Consider the following 24,156-nt stretch of genomic DNA (forward strand, 5'->3'; position numbering starts at 1 on the left):
GATCGCGAAGGCTGCCAGCCAGTTGTGCCCTAGGTCAAGGCCTGGCACAAATTGTTATTCTGTAACTTGAAATATTTGTAAATAAATAGACGAAAACTCCCGTTTTGGAGTTTATCTTGCCCGCATTAAGTCCTTCTTGTGTAACCACACCCTTTTCACGGTTACATGCCTCTCTCTGTACTCACTCCCTTATCTCACGTTATTTCCATATTTTTCTCACAGACTGTGCTGTGATTTTATTAATTTTTTATTTATTCATATATTTATTTTTTACATCCTTGCAATGCTTTTTGTCTCCTCCCACTTAACCTTTCTTTTCTCTTTCTCTCTCTTACTGCTTTATTTGCTTATTACCCGTTTTCATCCACTTGTTCCCTCCCTTTCGTCTTAAAAAGGTTGTGCACCTCTTCACACAGCACATTTCATCCGTCCTTTTGCTTTGTCTCTTCTCTTCTCACATTTTTTGTTCTTAATCTTAAGTCGGATTTTCTTTTTTTTTTAGACAAATGATAGAGATGTATAATGTTGTTTGATATATATATATATATATATATATATATATATATATATATATATATATATATATATATATATATATATATATATATATATATATATATATTGCGTCTGGGGTATTGGTTGCTTGTTATTGTGGCAAAGTAGCATGCAGTCGATACTTTAGGGTCTATATGGGGCGCCCCTACGGACCAGAGCCACACATCATTTTATTGTTTTTGGTTAACAATAAGGTGAAGTAAAACGCTGCACGTCAAAAGTTAATATATATTGTACGAGTAAGGTACACTTCGTCTTTCCACTCTTCACCACAGTCACGGAAATGCACTGATGCGTACAGGACGAGCTCGCACAAAAATCTGGCGTGCTGCGTGACAAGCACCGATTCGATCCACAGAACAGTTGCTAACTTTTATTTATCTAATCATTTTAATTATTCATTTGTATACAGAATTTTACATTTAAACACTTTCAGTTACATGACAACTTCAAATTTGATAGTAATAAAGATCTATATCCCATTCACTCAACTTTCGCATTACAATTTATATGACAATTAATTAACAGGTACAACGACTTCTAGAACTCTGGAACTCACGCTAAAGCACGCACGCACGCACACACGTACACAGAAACTACGCATTAATCTAATTCTACATGTAGTTTAATTTCTAACCAATACATGCATACAATAAACGCTCGGCCACGTGAAAGGAGCTGGCCCCAGCGACTTACAATGTAACGTACAAAAGATATAAATGCAATTAGTACATGCTGGCATATGAACATTATATATATATACATGGAGAACGTACATGGAACATTAATTTAATAAAGGAAGGTAGTGGAGAACATTTTTGGCAGCTATAGGGATTGAAGGTTCAAGAAGTATGACGGTTGCGAAGATTATATGGGTGGGAGACAGGGGATGTTGAAATGGGAGGGGAGGGAGGAAGGGGTTCTGTGGGAGTCGGAGTGTCATTGTCACAGTCTACACCTCGAGAGAAAAGCTTAAGGGTGTCCAGGTGCATGATGAATTCTGTGTCTGAACGCAAGTGTTTTAGTTTGACTTTGTTTGTAGGTTCTAGTGCGAGGACACGGAAAGGACCAAGGAATTTTGGTGAAAGCTTGGAAGATGGAGAATGGGTCTGGGCATATACAATGTCACCTATAGTAATGTTAGATTCTCTAGCATTTTTATTGTGAAGACGGGCCATCTCGTCTTTAGCGAGAGAAAGAGACTGAGTAATTCTCTTGAAGAGAGAGCTGAAATTTGAAAGTGAAACCTTTACAAAATCATCAAGGTTGTAAATGGGACCTATTTCTGAAGCAAGAAGGTCATATGGGAGTCGCTTGTCGGAACCAAAGATGACAAAGTGAGGCGACTCTGATATGGACCTATTGATGGCACTGTTAAGGCAAGACTGAATCATAGGGACATGGTAATCCCAGGAGAGATGGAGATCAGAAGCGAGGTGTCGGAGAACATTGAGAATCTTTCTGTTTTGCCGTTCAACAAGGCCATTTGAACTGGGGTGGTATGCAACAATATTACATTTTGTGATTTGAAAGGACTTGCAAATATTGGAAAGAATCTCATTGTTGAATTCCGTGCCATTGTCAGAGAGAAGAACTTTGGGAGTAGTGAAGGGGCAAATAACTTTGTCAATGAATGTCTTTGCAATTGTTGTCGCAGTCTTGTCTGGGATAGGTGCAAGTATGCAAAATCTGGAAAAATGATCCATACACACAAACAGGTACTGGTTTCCACTAGAAGTGAGTGGTAATTTGAGAAGGTCAATTGCAACCATATCAAAGGGTTTGCTAGGGATTGGGTATGTCAATATTGGAACTTTACTTTGAATATGACCTTTATGGCTAGCACATGAATGACAGGCGTCAATGTGGTTATGGATATCCTTTCTCATCGTAAGCCAAAAGTACTGAAGTCTGGCCTGTGTAACGCATTTGTCTTTTCCTGGATGTGCAGCAAGTGGAGAATCATGTAAAAGGAACAGAACTTCAGGTACTAAGTCAGAAGGAACTACGAGTTGTTGTACAAGTCTGTTTGGTTCATGCTTGTTGGAAAGTGTGGTTTCGTGATAAAGAACGTCATTGACAAGTCTGAAGTGTTCCAAGGAGGTAGGTAAGTCTGTAAGATCAGATGTATCTCCTGACTCGAGAGAGAATATCACACGTTTCCACATTGGGTCGGATCTTTGAGCTGCTTGTATACGCGCATGAGTAAGAGTGACTGGCTGAGGGAGGGTATTGATAGCAGCAACATTTCTAGAAAGTGCGTCTGCAACATGGTTTGCTGATCCGCGCACAAATGAGAAGGTGGGACTGAATTCTTGAATAGTCAAGAACCAGCGAGCAAGTTTCCCGGACAAGTTCTTGCCTCTGAAAAGTTGAAGAAGTGCCTGGTGGTATGTATGGACTGTGACAGGATAGCCTAGAATGATTTCCTTAAAATGTCTAAGTGCATATATTACAGCAAGAGCTTCAATTTCTGTGACAGAATAGTTCCGTTCAGCTTTGTTAAGGAGTCTGCTGGTAAAGGCAATAGGGCGAAGGTGTGTGTCTTGTTCTTGCATGAGGACAGCACCAAGACCTTGGAATGAGGCATCGGTGTAGAGAATAAAGGGTAAGTCATAGTTAGGAAAGGCTAAGACAGGAGCAGTGGTAAGGGCATTCTTTAAGTCTGCAAAGGCTTGTTCCTGGGCAGACGACCAGTGGAAGGGTACATCTTTCTTTAGTAGGGAAGTAAGAGGGGCTGCAATTTTTGAATAATTGCGGATGTACCTACGGTAATAACCTGAAAGACCAAGGAAGGAGCGAAGGTGCTCAAGGTTCGTTGGACGAGGGAAGTCAGCAACAGCTTTGACTTTATCAGGAACCGTAAGAATGCCATCAGAAGTTAGTACATGTCCAAGAAAACGAATTTCTTTCTTAAGAAAGGAGCATTTGCTGAGTTTAAGTTTAAGGTTGGCATCTGCAAGACGAGAAAAGACTTGTTGAAGGGTGTGAATGTGGTCGGGTACAGATTTGGAAGCTATTATGATGTCATCCAAATACATGAAGACATTTTCACCAATTAAGCCATGAAGTACGGTATGCATAAGTCGTGTGAAGACAGAAGGAGCAGAAGTGAGACCCATAGCCAAACGTTTGAATTGGAAATGACCAGAAGGGGTAGAGAAAGCTGTTAGAGGTTTGCTTTCCGGAGCAAGAGGAATTTGAAAATATCCTGACATTAGGTCTAAAGTTGAAAAGACAGTATTATTCTGACCAACAGAATGTAGGATTTCCTGGAGAACGGGAATGGGCGTTCTTTCGGGGACAGTGATTTTGTTAAGCTCTCTAAAATCAACAACAGGTCGAAATGTACCATCTGGTTTGGGAACAACAAATAGGGGAAAATTCCACTCAGAAATAGAAGGTTCAATGATATCTTGGGCAAGCATGTCTGCAATGAGCTTGTCCACAATCTTGCGCTTACTGTGCGGGAGTCTATAAGCCGGAATATAGCAAGGTTTAGAGCCATCACGAAGGGGAATGTGGTGGTGAATGAGGTCTGTAGAACCTAGGGATTCACCTGGCAAGGCAATGACATGGCGAAAGGCATTGCATAAAGAAGTTAAATCCTGTTGAGCATCGGGGAAGTCAAGGGTTTTGAAGTGAGATGCGTCAATAGGAACCTGTGCCTGATGCACATCGGAGTTAATGGTACAAACTGGCAAGGAAGAATTTTGGTCATCAATGACTTTTACTCTTGAAGGATACACAAGAAAATCACATAAGTTAGTACCAAGTTTGAGGTGGAGGGGAGCATGAGTGTCATTGGCAACAAGAAAAGACGTATGACCTTTCTTGGAGGTAGTGCATAAGGCTGAAATTAGTGATATGCCTTTGACACGTGTGGATTCTGGCATACAGAGAACATCACATTCCGGAGCTTGGAAAATGCGAAGCTGCACTTTGAAATACTCATGTGGTGGAAGAGTCACAGGTCTTGTTAACACTGCATGAGTAGTGCGACACATTGTGGAAAGCACATCAGAGACAGGGGAGAAGGTAATTACTAAATCATCCAAGGAAGGAGAAATCTGGCTTTCTGTTGGAGAGAATTCTGTAGAAGGGGGAGAACATTTGGTATTCCTTTTCCTTGATTTAGGCATGCGAGAAGAACGCAAACGCTTTGTACGTGTGGGAACTTTGTGCAAGGTCTGTTCACTAGAAGCAGGAAGTGAATTCTGAAGAGAAAGTTCAGATGATGATTGTACAGTATCCTGGGACGTGGGAGCTAGAGGAGAAGGGGAGGAAGTACTCTCAGTTTGAGTTATCTGAATCTGGGTAGAGGGGGTAGGAGGAGCAACAATAGTGGGCACTGACACAGTTGGCATGCTGTGGGAGGGGGGATTTGCAGAAGGTGGGTGAGAAGTAGTCGCCAAGGGTAGGGCTGGTATAAAATGACGACCGTAAGCAATGCCATGGCGTTGGGGAAAGACGCTAATTCCATATTGCTGCATAGTGGCTAGTCCCAGAAGGACATCTGCAGGAAACTGTACATCAGCCACATATAGAGGGATATGAATCTCGTGACTGTTAGGATGAAGAACTATTGGAAGATGGATCTTACCTAAAACTGGAAATGGAACACCATCTACGTTAGTAAGTTGGAGATCGGAAGGTTCCAAGATTGTAACATGCTTATAGGATAGGCGGAGTTTGTGGAAGGTGGAAGAAGTTATGATATTTACAGGAGAACCAGTATCTATGAAGAGAGATATAGGAAAGGTATGAACCATAGCAGGAATGGAAATAGCATTGGACCATGTGTTAGAGTTAGAAAGAGTACAAATGGGAAGGGTGGGTGGTGGGGATGGGATAGGCATGTTAGGAGGGGTTGTGCTGAGAGAAGGAGAGGGAGATAGTCATATAGGAGAAGAAGAAGGCGAACTTCGACGGGAAGAGAAAGTCTGTTGAGAGGGGTTGGAGTTCAAAACACGACATTCTGCAGCCGTATGGAAGCATTTACCGTGGACAGGGCAATCTTTATCGGGAGGAGTGGAGAGACGAATAGCACATCTGTTAGCATAGTGGCCTGGGGTTTTGCAATAGTAACAAATAACCGTTGAACGTGAGAAGGATCTTTGTCTAGGTCGAGAAATGGATCTGGGACGGAAAGTGGATCTTTGCCGAGAGGCAGATCGGGACACATGTGCAACTGCTAAGGTAGGTTTGGGGATTGGGGCTGGCTGGGCATCAATGTCTGTCAGTGTCTTTGGTGACTCTTGGATCTGATGAGACAAAGTTGAGATGGTCATATTTGGAGTGAACTGTATGGATTTGGTTTTGTTTAAGGTGTCTGGATGGAGAAGAGAAAGAAAGCGAAAGTACGCAAAGAGGGATGCAACCTGGTTAAGGGAGATAAGTCAATCGGCCTCAACCCAGTTGGAAGATGCTAGAGTGGATTTTAGACGAGCCTTTATGTCTGAAGCAAGTCTTGCATCCTTTTCTTTTCTGACATAAGGAGGAGAGTTTATTTGTAAGGCAAGGTCATATAGGGGAGTGAGAACACCAAGGGTAGTGTGTTGGCCAAATTGAGTCTTAATTAAGTCAACAAAAGTAGAATATGTGTTGCATTCTTGAAATGCATCTGTTTGCAGGATGTCTCCAGCTACGGAGTTCTGATCAACAAAGCTGCGTAGGACACTGAGTTTTTCATCATCAGTAGTGCAATTTCTACGATTAATAGCTGCTTCGACATTGTTAAGGAATGAATGGAAGGGAATATTGGAACCTGTGAATTTGGGTACGTCTACCGTGTCGTGTACAATAGTCATGAGTTGACGGGGTTGTTGGGTTGAGGAAGAAGCCATGTTGGTAGGGCTTAAACTTGGGGATGAGAACGGAGAAAAAGGTAGGGGTGGAAGGTCGTTTAGTGACACACTGAGTAGCGATGAGAATTTTGGGGAGGGATGAGGTGAAGGTGTTGAGTCTGTGGATGAAGGTAGACTCTGGAGGGAGGGGCTACGAAAAATATTACAAGGAAGGTCTGTCATAAAGGATGTACTGACTGCCAAAATGGTTTTCCACTTACCTTAGATATACTAGAAGAAGACGTCTTGAGATGTAGAGAGAAGACACAGAGGGATGGAGAACACACAGGTGAAATGGAAGAGCAGTGGAACTTGCTGCAAACAGTGGAAGATTTTAGTAAGGGTACACAGAAATCTATTGGAGTTATAAGGAATTATGAAGGTATTTAACATTAATATATACATACACAAAATAATACAAGTAATAATGGTAATGACATAAAGAAAACAAAAAGTAACACTATTGTTTGTATGGCAATGCTAAGTTATAACACAACACTGATTTTACGAGTATAAATAACTGCTTTAGAAACTTAAGTTCAAGAATGGCACTTATGGAGGAGGGGCTCAGTAAACCGACTGGAATCGTCGTGTAACGGAGACGACGTCGGGTGGGTGATGTGGAGGGTAGAGCGCTCAGCAAAGACGGCGGAGGTGGTTGGTGTCGCAGTGGAGGCGAGTCCGTTGGGTCTCGCTGTGAGGAACGGAGAGCGGATGGAGGTGGAGTGGTGCCTTGCGCGGACGGTGACGTCACGCATGGAGCTAGGCCGTGAGCTGGGGCTGGTGACCTGGTTTGGGTAAAGCACCGTACAGGACGTCTGTGGAAGTGGTTGAAGCTGGAGCGGAGACTTCCAAACGGTCGTGGTTTCCGGATTCCACTTTGGAAGTGGAGAAGTGGAGCAGAGACTGGAACTGCGTAATCCACTTGAGGAAGAAGATGATGCTGGAAGTACGCGTTTGCGGGAATTTGGAGTCACGCGTATGCTGTAAGGTAGTTGGTGAGCTGACTCGTAGAATGATTGACAGCTGGGTAGGGGGGTGCGAGCTGAAGGGTGACGGTGAGAGTGAAAGACGGGAAATGCGAACGATGGCTTGGGTAGCGACGAACGTGGTTGGAGGTAGCGTGGTGAGGTGACCTTATAGCACTGGCGCTTGTGTATGGTGGAATGCCGCTTGCAGGGCAGAGAATTGCTTGAAAATGCAATATGGGATCACACAAGGAGCGCAGACTGGAAAAGGGTCACACAGATCTTCACTCTGTTGTAAACAATGCAGAGAGAGACTTGTACACTGCCGATGCACTAATGGCGTAGACGCTGTGGTTAGGCCGGTCGGGGGAGCACTTAACTTTCGACACCGCGCCACCATTTATTGTTTTCGGTTAACAATAAGGTGAAGTAAAACGCTGCACGTCAAAAGTTAATATATTGTACGAGTAAGGTACACTTCGTCTTTCCACTCTTCACCACAGTCACGGAAAAAAAAATGCACTGATGCGTACAGGACGAGCTCACACAAAATCTAGCGTGCTCCGTGACAAGCACCGATTCGATCCACAGAACAGTTGCTAACTTTTATTTATCTAATCATTTTAATTATTCATTTGTATACAGAATTTTACATTTAAACACTTTCAGTTACATGACAACTTCAAATTTGATAGTAATAAAGATCTATATCCCATTCACTCAACTTTCGCATTACAATTTATATGACAATTAATTAACAGGTACAACGACTTCTAGAACTCTGGAACTCACGCTAAAGCACGCACGCACGCACACACGTACACAGAAACTACGCATTAATCTAATTCTACATGTAGTTTAATTTCTAACCAATACATGCATACAATAATTTTGTCTATGATAGAAGAAATTCTGTTCATAGAGAAATGATGACACTTTTATACTACGACTGTCCCTCCGTTATGCTGTCCCCCAACCCCTTGTTGCTGTCCTGTACCATTTCTCTGAGTATTCTCTTTCTGATTGGGGGAATTCCCTGTGGTGGGGGAAAAGAATACTGCCACCAAGTTTTCCCACTTGGATCGTAAGAGGCGAGAAGAAAGGGACGGGGAGAGGGACTAGGCATCCTTCTCCCTGTAGCCCCAAGGGGCAAATTCCTAAAAATCAAAGGAAAGGCATAAGGGGTGCTGGAGGGCCTCGGGCCAGCACCCTAAGGTTTGGGTCTTTTAATGTGCGTGGATGTGGTACAGATGAGAGTAAAAGGGAAGAGATAGGTAGCATGTTTGTGAGAAGAAAGTTGGATGTGTTGGCTTTGAGTGAAACTAAGTTGAAAGGGAAGGGTGAGTGTAAGTTTGGGAGTGTAAGTGGGAGGTTATCAGGAGTGAAGAGAGGGCGAGGGAGGGAAGGGGTGGCTATTCTAGTAAGTGAGGGGATAGGTAAAGGGGTAGTGGAGTGGAAGGAGGTTTCCTCAAGGATAATGTGGATGAAGGTGAAACTGGGAAAGGAGATGTGGGTCTTTGTAAGTGCATATGGGCCGGGCAGTGAGAAGAACATGGAAGAAAGGGAGGCCTTTTGGATAGATTTAAATGAGTGCATAGAGGGTTTAGGAAGAAATGTCAATGTAATAGTACTGGGAGACCTTAATGCTAGGGTGGGAAATGGTCCAATCGATGGAGTGGTTGGGAAGTGTGGAGTTCCAGGAAAGAATCGTAGTGGAGAGTTGATGGTGGAAATGTGTCTAGAAAGAGAGTTGATGATAGCAAATACAGTGTTTCGAAAGAAAGTCAAGCATAAGTACACATGGGAGAGGGTGGTGGAGGGAAGGGTGGTAGATAGAGCGCTAATGGATTATGTAGTGGTAAATAGGATTATGATAGGAAGAGTTAAGGATGTACATGTGCTAAGGGGAGAGGGTGGGGGAATATCAGATCATTTTTTGGTGGAAGGTAAGCTGAGAGTGGAGGATAGATGGAGAAGGAGGAAAGGGACAAAAGGTAGGGAGGTTCTTAGAGTGAACTCCTTGAATGAAAAGGAAAAGGAGAAGGAGTACGAAAAGAAGCTGAAGGAGGAGTGGGAGGGAGTAAAGGATAGAGCAGAGATGGGTGTGGAGGAGGAATGGGGATGGTTCAAGGAGGGAGTCTTAAAGTGTGCAAGGATGGTGTGTGGAACAAGAAGGACAGGGGGAAATAGAAGAAAGGGTAGTGAATGGTGGGATGAGGAAACAAAGAAGGCTGTAGAAGAGAAGAAGCGAGCATTCACAGATTGGTTACAAAAGAGGACAGGGGAGTCATATGAGACGTACAAAGAAAAGAAAAGAGAAGTAAAGCAAAATGTAAAGGAGGCAAAGAGGAGAGCAGATGTGAAGTGGGGTAGGAGTATGACAGAAAATTTTGAAAGTAATAAAAAGATGTTTTGGAAAGAAATTAAGAGAGGAAGAGGAGGCGAATCAAGTAGGGAAGAAAAGGTAAAAGGTACAGATGGAGAGTTGATCATGGAAGAGATGGCAGTGAGGGGAAGATGGGCAGAATATTTTAGGGAGTTGCTAAATGTGAAGGAGGATAGGGAAGGAAAGATAGCTGCAGTGGGAAATGCGAAGAAAATGAGAGTGATGAGTGAGGAGAATGGAGGAGAAATAAGGAAGGATGAGGTGAAGGCAGCTGTAAAGATGATGAAAGCAGGTAAGGCACCTGGTCTGGATGGATGTCATGCAGAATGTCTGAAAAAGGGAGGTGCAGTGATGGTGGACTGGTTGGTGAGGTTATTTAATGTTTACTGGAGAGAGGGTAGAGTACCGGAGGACTGGAGTAGTGCCTGTATAGTTCCTCTTTACAAGGGAAAAGGGGACAAGTGTGAATGTAGTAATTTCAGAGGGATTAGCCTGTTGAGTGTAGTAGGGAAGGCTTATGGGAGGATCTTAATTGAGAGGATTAGGAGAGGAACAGAGGGAGTAATTGGTGAGGAACAGTGTGGATTTAGGACGGGTAGAGGTTGTGTAGATCAGATCTTTGTGGTAAGACAGATATGTGAGAAAGCTATAGGAAAGGGGAAGGATGTTTTTTGGGCTTTCATGGATCTGGAAAAGGCTTATGATAGGGTAGACAGAAAGGCACTGTGGGAGGTTATGCAGATTTATGGGATAGGAGGAATGCTTTTGGGAGCTGTCAAGAGTTTTTATGAGAGTAGTAGAGCATGTGTTAGGATTAGAAATGGAGAGAGTGAGTGGTTTGAAGTAAAGGTGGGACTTCGTCAAGGATGCGTTATGTCGCCCTGGCTGTTCAACTTATACATGGATGGGGTGGTGCGAGAGGTGAATGCTAGGGTAGTGAGTCAGGGATTGGAGATGGTTAAAGAAAATGGAGAAAAGTGGGAGGTGAGTCAGCTGTTGTTTGCGGACGACACTGCGCTTGTGGCAGGGTCAGAGGAGGGATTGAGGAAGCTGGTGGCAGAGTTTGGGAGAGTATGTGATAGAAGAAAGCTAAAGATAAATGTGGGTAAAAGTAAGGTGATGAGATGTACAAGGGGTGAAAGTGGCAGTAGACTGGAAGTGAACATTAAGGGAGAGCGACTGGAGGAAGTGGATAGTTTTAGATACTTGGGTGCAAGTGTAGCAGGAAAAGGTGGAGTGAAGGTGGAGGTAGAATGTAGATTGAGAGAAGCGAGTAAATGCCTTGGTGGTTTAAAGAGTGTAATGAGGAATAGACATTTGGGAATGGATGCGAAGAGGAGACTGTATGAAGGAGTGATTGTGCCAACAGCACTGTATGGGGCAGAAACGTGGAACATAAGAGAAGAAGAGAGAAGGAGTTTGAATGTGTTTGAGATGAGGTGTCTGAGAAGTATGGTGGGGGTTACTAGGCTAGATAGAGTGAGAAATGAGGAGGTGAGGAGGAGAACAGGGGTGAAAAAGGATTTGGGAGATAGGGTTGATGAAAGAATATTAGGATGGTTTGGACACATGGAAAGAATGAGTGAAGAAAGACCAGTAAAAGAGGTATGGAAGGCAGATGTGGAGGGAGTGAACATGAGGGGACGTCCTAGGATGAGGTGGATGGATGGGGTGAAGGGGGCTTTGGGGAAGAGGGGAATGTCTGTTGAGGAAGGAAGGGAGAGGACGGAAGACAGAGGTGAGTGGAGAATGGTTGTATATGGATGATGTTGTGACTGCATGAGGAGGAATGGGCGGGGAAGTGGGGGGTGGGGTAGTATGTGTGAGTAAATTTTGACGCAGCCCGAAGGGATTTCTCCCCGTCATCGCCTTATATGCAAAGGGGGACGGAGAGGGGGGGTCGCCGATTAAATGAAGCGGCCTCGCTGTGGATGTACTGTGTCTTGCGACACTGCTTCTGACCCAGGGCGGTGGGCAGGGTGCAGGGATGACCCGTCATCCAGGAGGTGCTCAGATGAGAGGAAGGGTGGGAGGGGTGTGGAGTGTATTTAGAGATGAAATGGGTGGGAGTGTTTTTATGCCTTTCCCTTTTTGGCTACCTCCCTTGGAAGGGGGAAAAAGCCTTGGTATATGTATGTATGTATATATATATATATGTGTGTGTGTGTGTGTGTGTGTGTGTGTGTGTGTGTGTGTGTGTGTGTGTGTGTGTGTGTGTGAGTGTGTGTGTTTGTGTGTGTATGTGTATGTTTGTGTGCTTGTGTGTGTGTGTGTGTGTGTGTGTGTGTGTATTCACTTGGTCTTTTGGATCACGTGTTCGACTCGTGATCGACAGCTATTTCCCTCCTGGAAGAGAGCTCAGAGCTCGTAGGTCCGATCTATGGGTAATGCTATGACCTTTCACACACACACACCCCCAACTCCCCGCCCACGAGTCAGAGTAACGACCCGAAGCGCAGCTGTACCGAAATTAATTTCGGCCCTGGGCAGGATTCGAACCAAGCACTACGCGCACCACCATGCTAGTAGTTCATTGTTCTACCAACCGCGCCACCGAGTCGTGTGTATGTGTGCATGTGTGTGTGTGTGTGTGTGTGTGTGTGTGTGTGTGTGTGTGTGTGTGTGTGTGTGTGTGTGTGTGTGTATTATATATATATATATATATATATATATATTTATATATATATATAATACACACACATTGCTGTATGTTGTGTATATATCTATGTATGTGAGACAGATAGGGTGGTAAGGCAAATACAGAGAACTGTTGGAGATTTATTTCTGACGTTTGGTTCTCGTCAGGACTTCTTTACATTAGTTTTAGGAAGTCCTGGTCTGGACGAAACGTCAGAAATAAAATTCCAACAATTCTGTGATTACCTCATCACACTACCGCTCACACGTGCGGGCTCACACACACGCATACACGCACACACACACACACGTACACACACACACACACACACACACACACACACACACACACACACACACACACACACACACACATACAATATCTTATCCCGTCATAGTGTTTATGGCCGTAATTTTAGAACGTTTCACCATCTCTGACAAACGCTTTCTAAAAATAGAAAGTAAAAAATTTACTAGATTCAGGAAAATAACCCGTGTATAGTTAAGGTACTGAGCCAGATAAACATAATTGGGAAAATATGAAAAAAAGACAGGAAGCGTTTGCAAAGGAGTTAACGAAATGTGTATAAGTACAGCCTTGAACCCCATTTTGCCTTTAGCTTGTTGAGACGATCTTTCTCTTTATATTATCATTCTTCTGACTCTGAAAAATACCCACATTTTCCGTCTTGTTAAAACTTTGTTCTCATGTTCCTCTATCGAATCTAGAGGCATGAAGTACTCACATATTATGGGTCCTTATCATTTATGCTCAAACCGAAGATTTGATTATTTGTGCTCATCTAATTCGTGCCGTCATCTCACTGTAGCTGAGCTCCCCTCCTCCCGAGCCATTTATAATCCTGACCAGTCATCATTCTTCTTCTTCTTCATCTTGGTCTTCATAATCCTCCTCCTATTCTTCCTCTTCTTTTTTCCTCCATTTTCTTGTCCTTTTACTCCCTCTTTTTCTCATTTCCTCTTCTTTGTTTTCTTTTCATCCTCTTTTCATCCTCCTCTTCTTTTTTTTTTGTATGTTTTTTTTTCTTTTGCTCCATTTTCTTTTCCTTTTACTCCCTCTTCTTTCACATTTCCTCTTCTTCATCTTCTTTTCCTCATCTTTTTTTTCTTTCTCTTCCTCCTCTTTTTCTTCTTTCTTCTTTCTGTTTATTCTCAACCTACGGAAGTCCTCTTACGTCAAGATCCCTCTTTGCACCGGTTCGTACACGGGTTCTCGACCTGTTCCTTCACGTACCCCGTAGTTATGGATTTCTGTTTCCCGTACTCCAATAGTTCATTTCAACATCAAATCGAATAACTAAGTCCTGGAATTTTTTTGGTTTGTGGACCCTTTGTGAAACTCTGTGGACCACTAGAGGACCGTAGACCATACGTTATGGACCATTGGCCCAGAATATAGAATTAGGCTGTATACATTCTTTGCCTATCCACCAATAACTATGCACACTACGAGTATATGAACTCTCAGCTCGAAGTTCATCACATTCCCTTCGCGCCGTCCTCCCTCAACTATCCCAATAGCTTTGACTCATTCAAAATCTTCCGTATTAATCAGAGTAATAAATAAATAAATGAATAAATAAAATAAATAAATTATATATAAATATATATATATATATATATATATACATATATATATATATATATATATATATATATATATATATATAATACATATATATACCAAAGGCTTTTTCCCCCTACACGGGGGATAGCCAAAAAGAAAAAGGCATAGAGACCACTCCCACCCATTCCATTTCCTATATATTCCACTCCCCTCCACCCTCCTCCCTCCCTCTTATCTTGGCACCTCCTGGATGACGGGTCATCCCTGCATCCTGTCCACTGCCCTTGGTCAGAAGCAGTGTCGCAAGACACAGCACATCCACAGCAAGGCCGCTTCATAAATTCGGCGACCCCCCCCCCTCTCCGTCCCCCCATGCAGAAAAGGAGAAGACGGGGAGAAATCCCTTCGGGCTGCGTCAAATTTTTTCTCATACATTCTTCCTCACCCCCCATCCCCCACCAATTGCCCCTTATGCATCACAGCATCATCTATGCACAACCCCTCTCCATTCACCCCTATCTTCTGTCCTCTCCCGTCCTTCCTCCACAGACATTCCTCTCTTTTGTAATTCCCCTTTCACCCCATCCATCCAGCTCATCCTAAGACGCCCCCTCATATTCACTCCTTCCACCTCTGCCTTCCATACCTCTTTTACTAATCTTTCTTCATTCATTTTTTCCGTGTGTCCAAACCATCCTAATACTCTTTCATCAACCCAATCTCCCAGCTCCCTTTCCACCCCTGTTCTCTTCCTCACCTCCTCATTTCTCACTCTATCTAGCCTAGTAACCCCTATCATACTTCTCAGACATTTCATCTCAAATACATTCAAACTCCTTCTCTCTTCCTCTCCCATGTTACATGTTTCTGCCCCGTACATTGCTGTTGTCACAATCACTCATTCATATAACCTCCTCTTAGCATCCATTCCCAGATGTCTATTTCTCATTACACTTTTTAATCCACCAAGGCATTTACTCGCTTCTCTCAATCTACATTCTACCTCCACCCCCACTCCTCCCTTTCCTGTCACATTTGCACCCAAGTATCTGAAACTATCCACTTCCTCCAGTTTCTCACCCTTAATGCTCACTTCCAGCCTACTGTCACTCTCTCCCCTTGTACATCTCATCACCTTACTTTTGCTCACATTTATCTTTAGCTTCCTTCTTTCACACACCTTCTCAAACACTGTCACTAACTTCCTCAATCCCTCCTCTGATCCTGATACAAGCGCAGTGTCGTCAGCAAACAACAGCTGACTCACCTCCCACTTTTCTCCATTTTCTTTAATCATCTCCAACCACTGACCCACTACCCTTGCATTCACCTCTCGTACCACCCCATCCATGGAAAGATTGAACAGCCAGGGAGACATAACACACCCCTGACGAAGTCCCACCTTTACCTCAAACCATTCACTCTCTCCATTTCTAATCCTAACGCAAGCTCTACTACTCTCATAAAAACTCTTGACTGCTCTTAACAGCTTTCCTCCTATCCCATATATCTGCAGTACCTCCCACAGTGCCTTCCTGTCTCCCCTGTCATAAGCCTTTTCCAGATCCATAAAAACCCAAAAAATATCCTTACCTTTTCCTATAACTTTCTCACATATCTGTCTTACCACAAAAATCTGATCTACACATCCCCTACCAGTCCTAAAACCACACTGTTCCTCACCAATTACTCCCTCTGTTCCTCTCATAATCTTCTCAATCAAGATCCTCCCATAAGCCTCCCCAACTACACACAACAAGCTGATCCCTCTGTAACTACTACACTCACACTTGTCCCCCTTTCCCTTGTAAAGCGGAACTATACAAGCACTCCTCCAGTCCTCCGGCACTCTACCCTCTCTCAAACAAACATTAAATAACCTCACCAGCCAGTCCACCATCACTGTACCTCCTTTCTTCAGACATTCCGCATGGCATCCATTCAACCCAGGTGCCTTACCTGCTCTCATCATCTTAACAGCTGCTTTCACTTCATCCTTCCCTATATCTTCTCCATTTTCCTCACTGATCACTGTCATTTTCTTAGCGCTTCCCATTGTAACTACCTTTCCCTCCCTATCCTCCTTCACATTTAGCAGCTCCCTAAAATACTCTGCCCACCATCCTCTCATTGCCTTCTCTTCCATTATCATTTCTCCATCTGCACCTTTTACCTTTTCTTCTCTATTTGATTCGCCTCCTCTTTCTCTTTTAATTTCCTTCCAAAACATCTTTTTATTACTTTCAAAATTTTCTGTCATACATCTGCTCTCCTCTTTTTGCTTCCTTTATCTTATGCTTAACTTCCTTTCTCTTTACTTTGTACCTCTCATGCGATTCCCTCGTCCTAATTTATAGCCAAACTATGAATGCCTGCTTCTCTTCTACACCTTTCTTTGCTTCCTCATCCCACCACTCACTACCCTTTCTTCTATTTCCTCCCGCCCTCCTTGTTCCACACACCATCGTTGCACACCTTATGACTCCCTTCTTGAACCATCCCCATTCCTCCTCCACTCCTAGTTCTACTCTATCCTTTACTCTCTCCCACACCTCTCTCAAGTTCTTCTTATACTCATTCTCCTTTTTTTTCTCATTTAACCCATTCAACTCCGATGACAAGATGTCTTGTCATTTGGTCAAATAAAACAAAAAATCATAAAACACCAAAATGTTTGATCAAACACCAGAAAAATATGACGTCAGTCCTCGCTTCGCTCGCAGCGAAGCGAGGACTGACGTCATATTTTTCTGGTGTTTGATCAAACATTTTGGTGTTTTATGATTTTTTGTTTTATTTGACCAAATGACAAGACATCTTGTCATCGGAGTTGAATGGGTTAAGCAGTTCACTCTAAGTACCTCCCTACCTTCTGCCCTTTTCCTCTTTCTCCACCTATTCTCCACTCTCAATTTACCTTCCACCAGAAAATGATCTGATATTCCCCCACTCTCTCCCCTTAGAACATGTACATCCTTAACTCTTCCTACCATACTCCTGGTCACAACTATATAGTTCATTAACGCTCTATCTGCCACCCTTCTATCCACCACCCTCTCCCATGTGTACTTATGCTTGACTTTCTTCCCAAACACTGTATTTGCTATCATCAACTCTCTTTCAAAACACATCTCCACCATCAATTCTCCACTACGATTTTTATCTGGAACACCATACTTCCCAATCACTCCGTCTATTGGTTCATTTCCTACCCTAGCATTAAAGTCTCTCAATACAACTACAATGACATTTCTCCCTAGTCCCTCTATGCACTCATTTATATCTATCCAAAAAACCTCCCTTTCCTCTACGTTCTTCTCACTACCAGGTCCATACGCACTTACAAAAATCCACATCTCCCTTCCCAGCTTCACCTTCATCCACATCAACCTTGATGAAACCTCCTTCCACTCCACTACACGCTTACTTATCTCTTCACTTACTAGTATAGCCACCCCTTCTCTCCCTCGTCTCCTCTTCACTCCTGAGTACCTCCCAGCTACACTCCCAAACTCACAGTTACCCTTTCCTTTATTTATTTATTTATTTTTTTTCACTCAAAGTCAGCACATCCATCTTTCTTCTTTCAAACCGACGGGAAGATCTTGGGTCTCCAGGTCTCTCTTGAGCAAGCTTTCCGCGTCGTCATCGATGGGGACTCCCTTCACTACTCCCACGACGATTGTCTTGGGGAGTCTGGTAGTTATCTCGATTTTTTGGCGGTCCGGTTTTAGGACAGGGGTGCGTAGGAGCAGTCCCTGCTGTTTTGCCGATGAGCAGCTAATCAGCCATTCTCCAGAGGGTGTTTGTCGAATTCCTTCGACTGGGCCCACCGTCTATTTGACCAACTGTGCTTGCCGCCAGGACCCCAGCTTTAGGAATCGGGCTGAGTTCTCCATAGGTTTGATTATCACTGGGAACTTCGACGGGCTATGTGCGGGTTGGAGTTTCTTGGGATGATGGCGGCGATTGTTGACAATCTGCCATCCTCCCTCCTTTGGCTTACTGCTTGATGCGGCAACAGTGGTGTATGTCAAACTGGTCGACTGACCTTCCTTGTCTGTCTCTTTTAAGGCATTTAATGGTGTAGGTGCGTCTGTTGGAGTTGATGGGGCGGGATGCTTGTCGATGGAATTTGCGTCATGAAGGCTGTGCTCCGAAGTATGGGCAGTGTCCATTTGCATTTCTTCATAGGGGATCCTGTCAAATGGTTTGTGAAAGAGTTCTTCCATCCGCTGGGCACTTTCATTGGAGTAGGAGACTTTTAGTCTTTTTTTGCCGATGAGGTTCATCAGGGTGTCTCGGGAACGCATCTTCTTCGTCCTCGCTGGAGGAGAAGATGCTCCTGCGTTGAAAAGATTCTTCCATGTTCTGTAAGTCTGGATGCACACTTCACTTCACGGCATTTGTGTAGCTGACCAGTTCCGATTTGTAACACACGAAGGCGTAAATCACTGCACTTCACAATCACTCCACTTCACCGTGTGGGGGACATATCCTGTAGATTTTGAAATCGATAGTCTAAGCCCAAACTGGGGGATGAACGATACGCAAGGCTCTTGTAAGACTTGCTGTGTACAGTGAGATGCTGTGGTGATGTGTTTAATGAAAATGTCGATGATACTATTAACAACAATGATGGCGAAATTCTTGATTTTTTGTTTTTAGTATACAATCATTTAAAATCTTTTTACAGTACTGTGGTAAATTGAGATATATTGTATTATTGCTTTATTCTTATTTTACTATAGACTTTGTGTTGGTGTATAAGAATTGTATACTTGTGCTGTAGGTTCCTTACATACCATGCGATTCTCATATGTTTAATACTCTGTAATATGTTTTGATGCTCTATAGCATCTGTTGGTGTTGTTTATATGTTTGGATCCTTTGTAGACGTCTTTTGTTTTTGTTCAAGTACTGATGCTATAACGTCAATCTTGGCTTGTTTACGTTTGTCTGCTGAGCTCTCAATAAAGAGCAAAATTGGTTCCTGTTTTTCACTCAGCTACCTCAGCCATGCTGCAACAGTTACAGAATATAGAGGAATATTTTTTATTTACAAAATAAATAAAGTTGCTGGAGTAAATATATACATTTATGTCAATATAAATTAATCGAACTCATGTCGTGCTAAGGGGTGACCTTAGTTTTGTTCTGTACTTCGCGGTCATGAGTCTTAAAGGGGACACTCCACGTGTTGGCTACAGAACATTACAGAACTCTCCCCATAGTGACGACGTAGGAGAAACGATTATCTTTTTCTTCTTTGTAGTGTGCTTGTGGTTTGTAGCCTGTGTGTCCGGAAGTGTCGGAAGACCAACGAGATCTTGTGTGTTGTCCGAGAGGAGCTATGCAGGCTTGGCGCGGCCCATGGAGATGGTGTCAGTGGTTCCACGGCGACCGATGGTCACGTTCATTCTTGTCCTCTTGGCGATTCTGGTCCATCGTATGTTTGTTGAACATGCTTCTTTACTCCCTCCACGCGAACGAAAACATGTGAGCAGTCATCGAGGTCCTGGCTCACGAACGTTCTTGTGGGTGAGGTACTGGCTGGAGTTTCTGCATTGTATCTGTAAGATTAGTGGCATAATTTTGAATACTGCAAGGCTGTTATAGGGGCGGATGCAAGAAACTCACCTGGCAGGCGGAGTGGAGTGCCATAAAGAAGTTCTGCAGAAGAGTGGCCAAGGTCTTCTTTGAGGGACGTGCGTATGCCGAGAAGGACCATTGGAAGCACCGTAGACCAGTCGGTGCGGTCGCGTGCTGTTGCTGCAAATGAAGCCTTGAGTTGTCGGTGGAAGCATTCAACGAGTCCATTGGATTGAGGATGGTAGATTGCTGTTCTGAATCGCCGGATACCTAGCTAAGACATGATTTTGTTCCATAGAGTGAATTCAAATTGGTTACCACGGTCAGCTGTGAGGCTGAGTGGTGTACCGAATCTTGAAATCCAGGTGGTTATGAAAGCTTTGGCTATTGTGTCTGTGTTTATGTCTGTAAGCGAGATTGCTTCGGGCCAGCGTGTAAAACGGTCCACACAAGTAAGAATATACCTGAAGCTGTCGGGGAAGAGAAGCAGTCCGACGATGTCGATGTGGACGTTCTCGAGTCTAATAGAGACTGGGCGGAAGGTACCTGATGGGGAGATGGTATGGCGTGTGACCTTAGAAGCTTGGCATTTGACGCAGGTGCGGTTCCAGTGTCGAACGTCTTTGGCGATTCCACTCCAGATGAAGCGTGATGACATCATGTGCTGCGAAGCTCGAATACCTGGGTGGGAGAGCTCATGTAAATGGCGGAACAAGGGATACCTGTGGTTCTCGGGCAAGTAGGGGCGGATGGTGTCTGTGGATACATCGGCGTAGAGCTGAGTGTTGGTTCCAGGGAGCTGTACCTTCTTCATCTACAACGCGGGGTTTTCCATCAATCGCTGCAGCTCGGTACCCTGAGCTTGGTCTGCGGTGATGGCGGCGTAGTCGATGAGAGAGGTAGAGACTGCAGATATGCTGAGCGAGAGTGCGTCGGTAGGGCAGTTATCTTCACCTGGAACATAGCGAATATCTGTGGTGAAATGGGGAATGAAATATATGTGTCGTAGTTGTCTAGGGGAGTAGATTGTTTTGTTATGGATGAATGTAGTTGTGATTGGTTTGTGATCGGTGCATATGTGAAATTGTCGCCCTTCGATGAAATACCTGAACCTACTGACAGCCTTGTAGATGGCTAGGAGTTCCTTGTCGAAGGCGCTGTATTTCTTCTCGGCATTATTGAGTTTCTTTGAGAAGAAGGCGATAGGTTTCCAGGCGTCGTTGATGTATTGCTGCAGAACTGCGCCGACACCTGTGTCTGAAGTGTCTGTCGAGATTGAAGTGACGGCATCAGGGATGGGGAAACTAAGGGCAGTAGCATTCCCGAGTGCTTCTTTAGCTGCCATGAAAGCTGCGTCAGTTTCGGTGTCCCAGATGAGTACGATGGAACGTCCTCTCTTGCATGACTTGATCATGGAGTAGAGCGGTTGGAGAAGTCGAGCGCAGCCTGGAATGAAACGGTTATAGAAGTTTAACATACCAAGGAATTGTTTGAGTTGGTGCTGTGTTTTAGGTTTCGGGAAACCCCGAAAGGCGCCACAGCGGGATGAGACAGGGATGTCGCCTGAAGGTGTGACGGTGTGTCCTAGGAAGTTGGTGGATGAAACACCGAACTCAGATTTGTTGAGATTGATATGGATACCGTAGTCTTGTAGTCGGGTAAAAACTTGTTTCAGATGGTCTTCGTGCGTGGCTTCGTCCGGACTGACGATGAGCACATCGTCGATGTAAGTGATGCAAAAAGGCAGACCTCGTAAGACTTCGTCCATGAATCTCTGAAAAGTTTGGGTAGAGTTCTTGAGGCCGAAGGGCATTCGATCGTATTCGAACAAGCCAAAAGGTGTGGTGACAGCTGTTTTGGGGGATGTCCGGCGGGTTGACTGGAATATGATGGAAGGCTTTGACAAGGTCGATCCGGGAGTATACGCGAGTTCCTGCAAGGTTTGAGGAAAACTCCTGGGTACCTATCCATCACAGTTCGCGAGTTGAGGGCGCGGTCTGATGTCGCCGTTGTTTTTGGGGACGATGTGGAGCGCTGACCACCAGTTGCTTGAGCTCTTCATAGGTTAGGGCCCCTCGTTTGGCAGCTCGGTCGGCCATCTCGTTTCCATGGATGCCTACATGGGAGGGCACCCACTGGAAACGAAGACGGAGGCCGCGTCGTGCGATTTTCTCTGAATGGATTAGAATTTCCTTGAGGATTTCCGGTCTTGTTTTGCAGTACTCACTCTGTATTACAGCTAGGCTGGACTGGGAGTCCGATAGGATGACTACTTGCGTTGGGAGACGAGGGAGAGCTTTGGCTTTATTCAAACCTTCTCTGATGGCGACGAGTTCGGCAGTTAGGATGATGGTGGGTGGGAGCTTCACTTCGAAATGCTCTCGCGTGGTCTCAAGGAACAGTCCTGCTCCTGTTCTGCCATCACTGAGCACCGATCCGTCTGTGAAGATCTTGAAGTCGTCCGCGTACTCCTGAGCCAGCAGTTCTCGAGTACAGGTGGCGATTTGGTGTGGGGGATCTTCTATGGCTACTCCAGGGACGTTGGTTCGTACCTCCGGCGGCTTCATGATCCAGGGTGGGTATGGACCAACTTGGGCTTGGGGGACACGAAGGCGGTCGTCTGGCTCTATTCCCGCTCTCGAACAAAGAGCGGAGACAGAGGAGACCGGACCATGTCCTGGTACAGTATGTGGGGCTGGGTTCCAGCCTTCGCCTAGTTCAGTATCCGTGGAGTTAGGTACCCTCGCTGAGCTGAAGAGGTACTTGCAGGTGTCTCTCTTCAGGCGATGCCACAGTGCGAGGATTCCGGCTTCGCAATATACTTGCTGTTGAGGGACAGACTGCGGGAGGCCGAGTCTTAGTCTAAGTGCTTGGCACTCGACTGTAGCCATGCGGCGGATGACCGACATCGGCAGGTCGTGCAATGCTTGTGCGCCAAACAGGAGCCGGGAGCGGACTAGACTCTGGATGAGGTAGATTAGTGTTTCTCTGCGATGTCCCCATGGTTCGTGTCGGACGGCCCGAATGAGGTTGAGGGCACGTCTGGCATTGTTTATGGCTTGTTGGACCTGACTGGTCCAGCGACCATCTTTTTGAAAGATGACGCCCAGGTACCTGACTGAAGGTGAGGGGGGCATTTCTGTGCCGCAGATGCTGAGGACGTTCCAGGTTGGGTAATGGCCTCTGTTATAGCCAGGGAGGTGCACAGGCATGTACACCGTCTTATTTGGAGAGAGTAGGAAGCCGAGGCTTTGGAGGTGGCGGACAACACTGTCTACTTGACTTTGGAAGAGGCGGAATTCTGCCTTGTGTTGGGCAGAGTCTTTCTTCGGGCGTCTATGCTTTGATCGGCGCCATACGGCTATATCGTCGGCATAGGCGGTAACGGTGGTGTCCTTCCTCAGCCCTTTCCCGATGTCAGCTAGCATTAGGGCGAAGAGAGTGGGTGCCACCACTGAGCCTTGGGGGACTACCATGTCAACGGGCATTCGCCCGCTCACGACTCCCCTCCAGCGCACTATTATTGAGCGGCCGGAGAGAAAGGAGCGAACGAAGGAATACAGCGCTGGGGAGACTCCGATAGATCTAAGCTTCAGTAGAAGGCTTGGACGATGTCCAGGAAGCAGGCGTGCAGAATTCTCTTCTGCCACTGGGCCTTGCGGACATGTTCTGCGAGTCGCACGATGTGGTCATTGATGCTTCTGCCTCTTCGGAACCCTGCTTGAAGCTTCGGGAGAGCACCCTTGGTCTCGATGGTGTGAGTGAGACGATTTAAGACGATCCTCTCGTAGACTTTCCCAACGTGTGAGGTTAGGGATATGGGTCTGTGGCTGGCCACCATGTGACGTGGCTTGTTGGTTTTGGGGATTGGGGTGGCCGTGGCTACCTTCCAGGCACCCGGGACTATTCCCTCTATCCAATATTTGTTAAAAAATAGACAGGAGGGTGTCCTAGAGGGGAAGAGGGAGATGTCTCAGTAGGGGATAGGTGATTTCGTCAGCTCCTGGGGATGCCGTGGAACCCTGGATGACCCTCAAGGCTCTGCAAAGTTCAAACAGTGTAAGGTAGCTGTCCGAGCCCTTTGGTGGAGAGAGGTCCATGTGGGTTTCCTCCTCTCGACGCCTGCTCTGCTGCGCTTCTGGTAGGTGATCCGTGCTACTGGCGTTCCCGAAGTGGTGAAGGAATCCTTCGGCTTTTTCTTCAGGTGTGCGAAGGATTCTCCCGTCTGTGATGGTCAGGTTCCTACCGGAGAGGGGGGGGGGGTCGTAACGCCTCTTGAGTACCTTGAGTTTCCTCCAGGCTGCACCGAGGTCTTCGTCCTTCCCTTTGGTGTCTTCCAGTATTGTAATTTGGCTTGTGCAATTATCTTCTTGCATTATGCCTTACTTTGTTTCATTGCCGTGTGACTGCCGTCGGAGCCTTCCTCCATGAAGCGTTGATAGGCTCGTCGTTTCCGTTGAACCGCTTCTTTGCACGAGATAGTCCACCAGGGGTGTCCACGTCTACCCTTGAGGCCTCTCGTCAGTGGGGTGGCTTGGCGTGCTGCGGTGAGCAGAAGTTCAGTGAATTCTGCATTGATTTCAT

The 24,156-nt window shown here is 45.2% G+C and overlaps 1 protein-coding gene across 1 annotated transcript; it reads right to left on the reverse strand.

Annotated features, from left to right (window-relative positions):
• Positions 1–21,542: 21,542 nt before the first annotated feature.
• LOC143040112 (uncharacterized) lies at positions 21,543–23,048 on the reverse strand. The gene has a single exon (XM_076210804.1). It carries the CDS (start codon positions 23,046–23,048, stop codon positions 21,543–21,545), a length of 1,506 nt encoding a protein of 501 aa, XP_076066919.1.
• Between the last annotated feature and the right edge of the window lie 1,108 nt (positions 23,049–24,156).

The sequence above is a fragment of the Oratosquilla oratoria genome, chromosome 27 (assembly GCF_046742065.1).
Source record: "Oratosquilla oratoria isolate Oo_2021 chromosome 27, ASM4674206v1, whole genome shotgun sequence".
Lineage (NCBI taxonomy): Eukaryota > Metazoa > Arthropoda > Malacostraca > Stomatopoda > Squillidae > Oratosquilla > Oratosquilla oratoria.

What these genes read in the sequence shown, in the direction of transcription:
- LOC143040112 (XM_076210804.1), bottom strand. Translation starts at nt 23,048, where the DNA reads ATGGTAGTCCCCCAAGGCTCAGTGGTGGCACCCACTCTCTTCGCCCTA.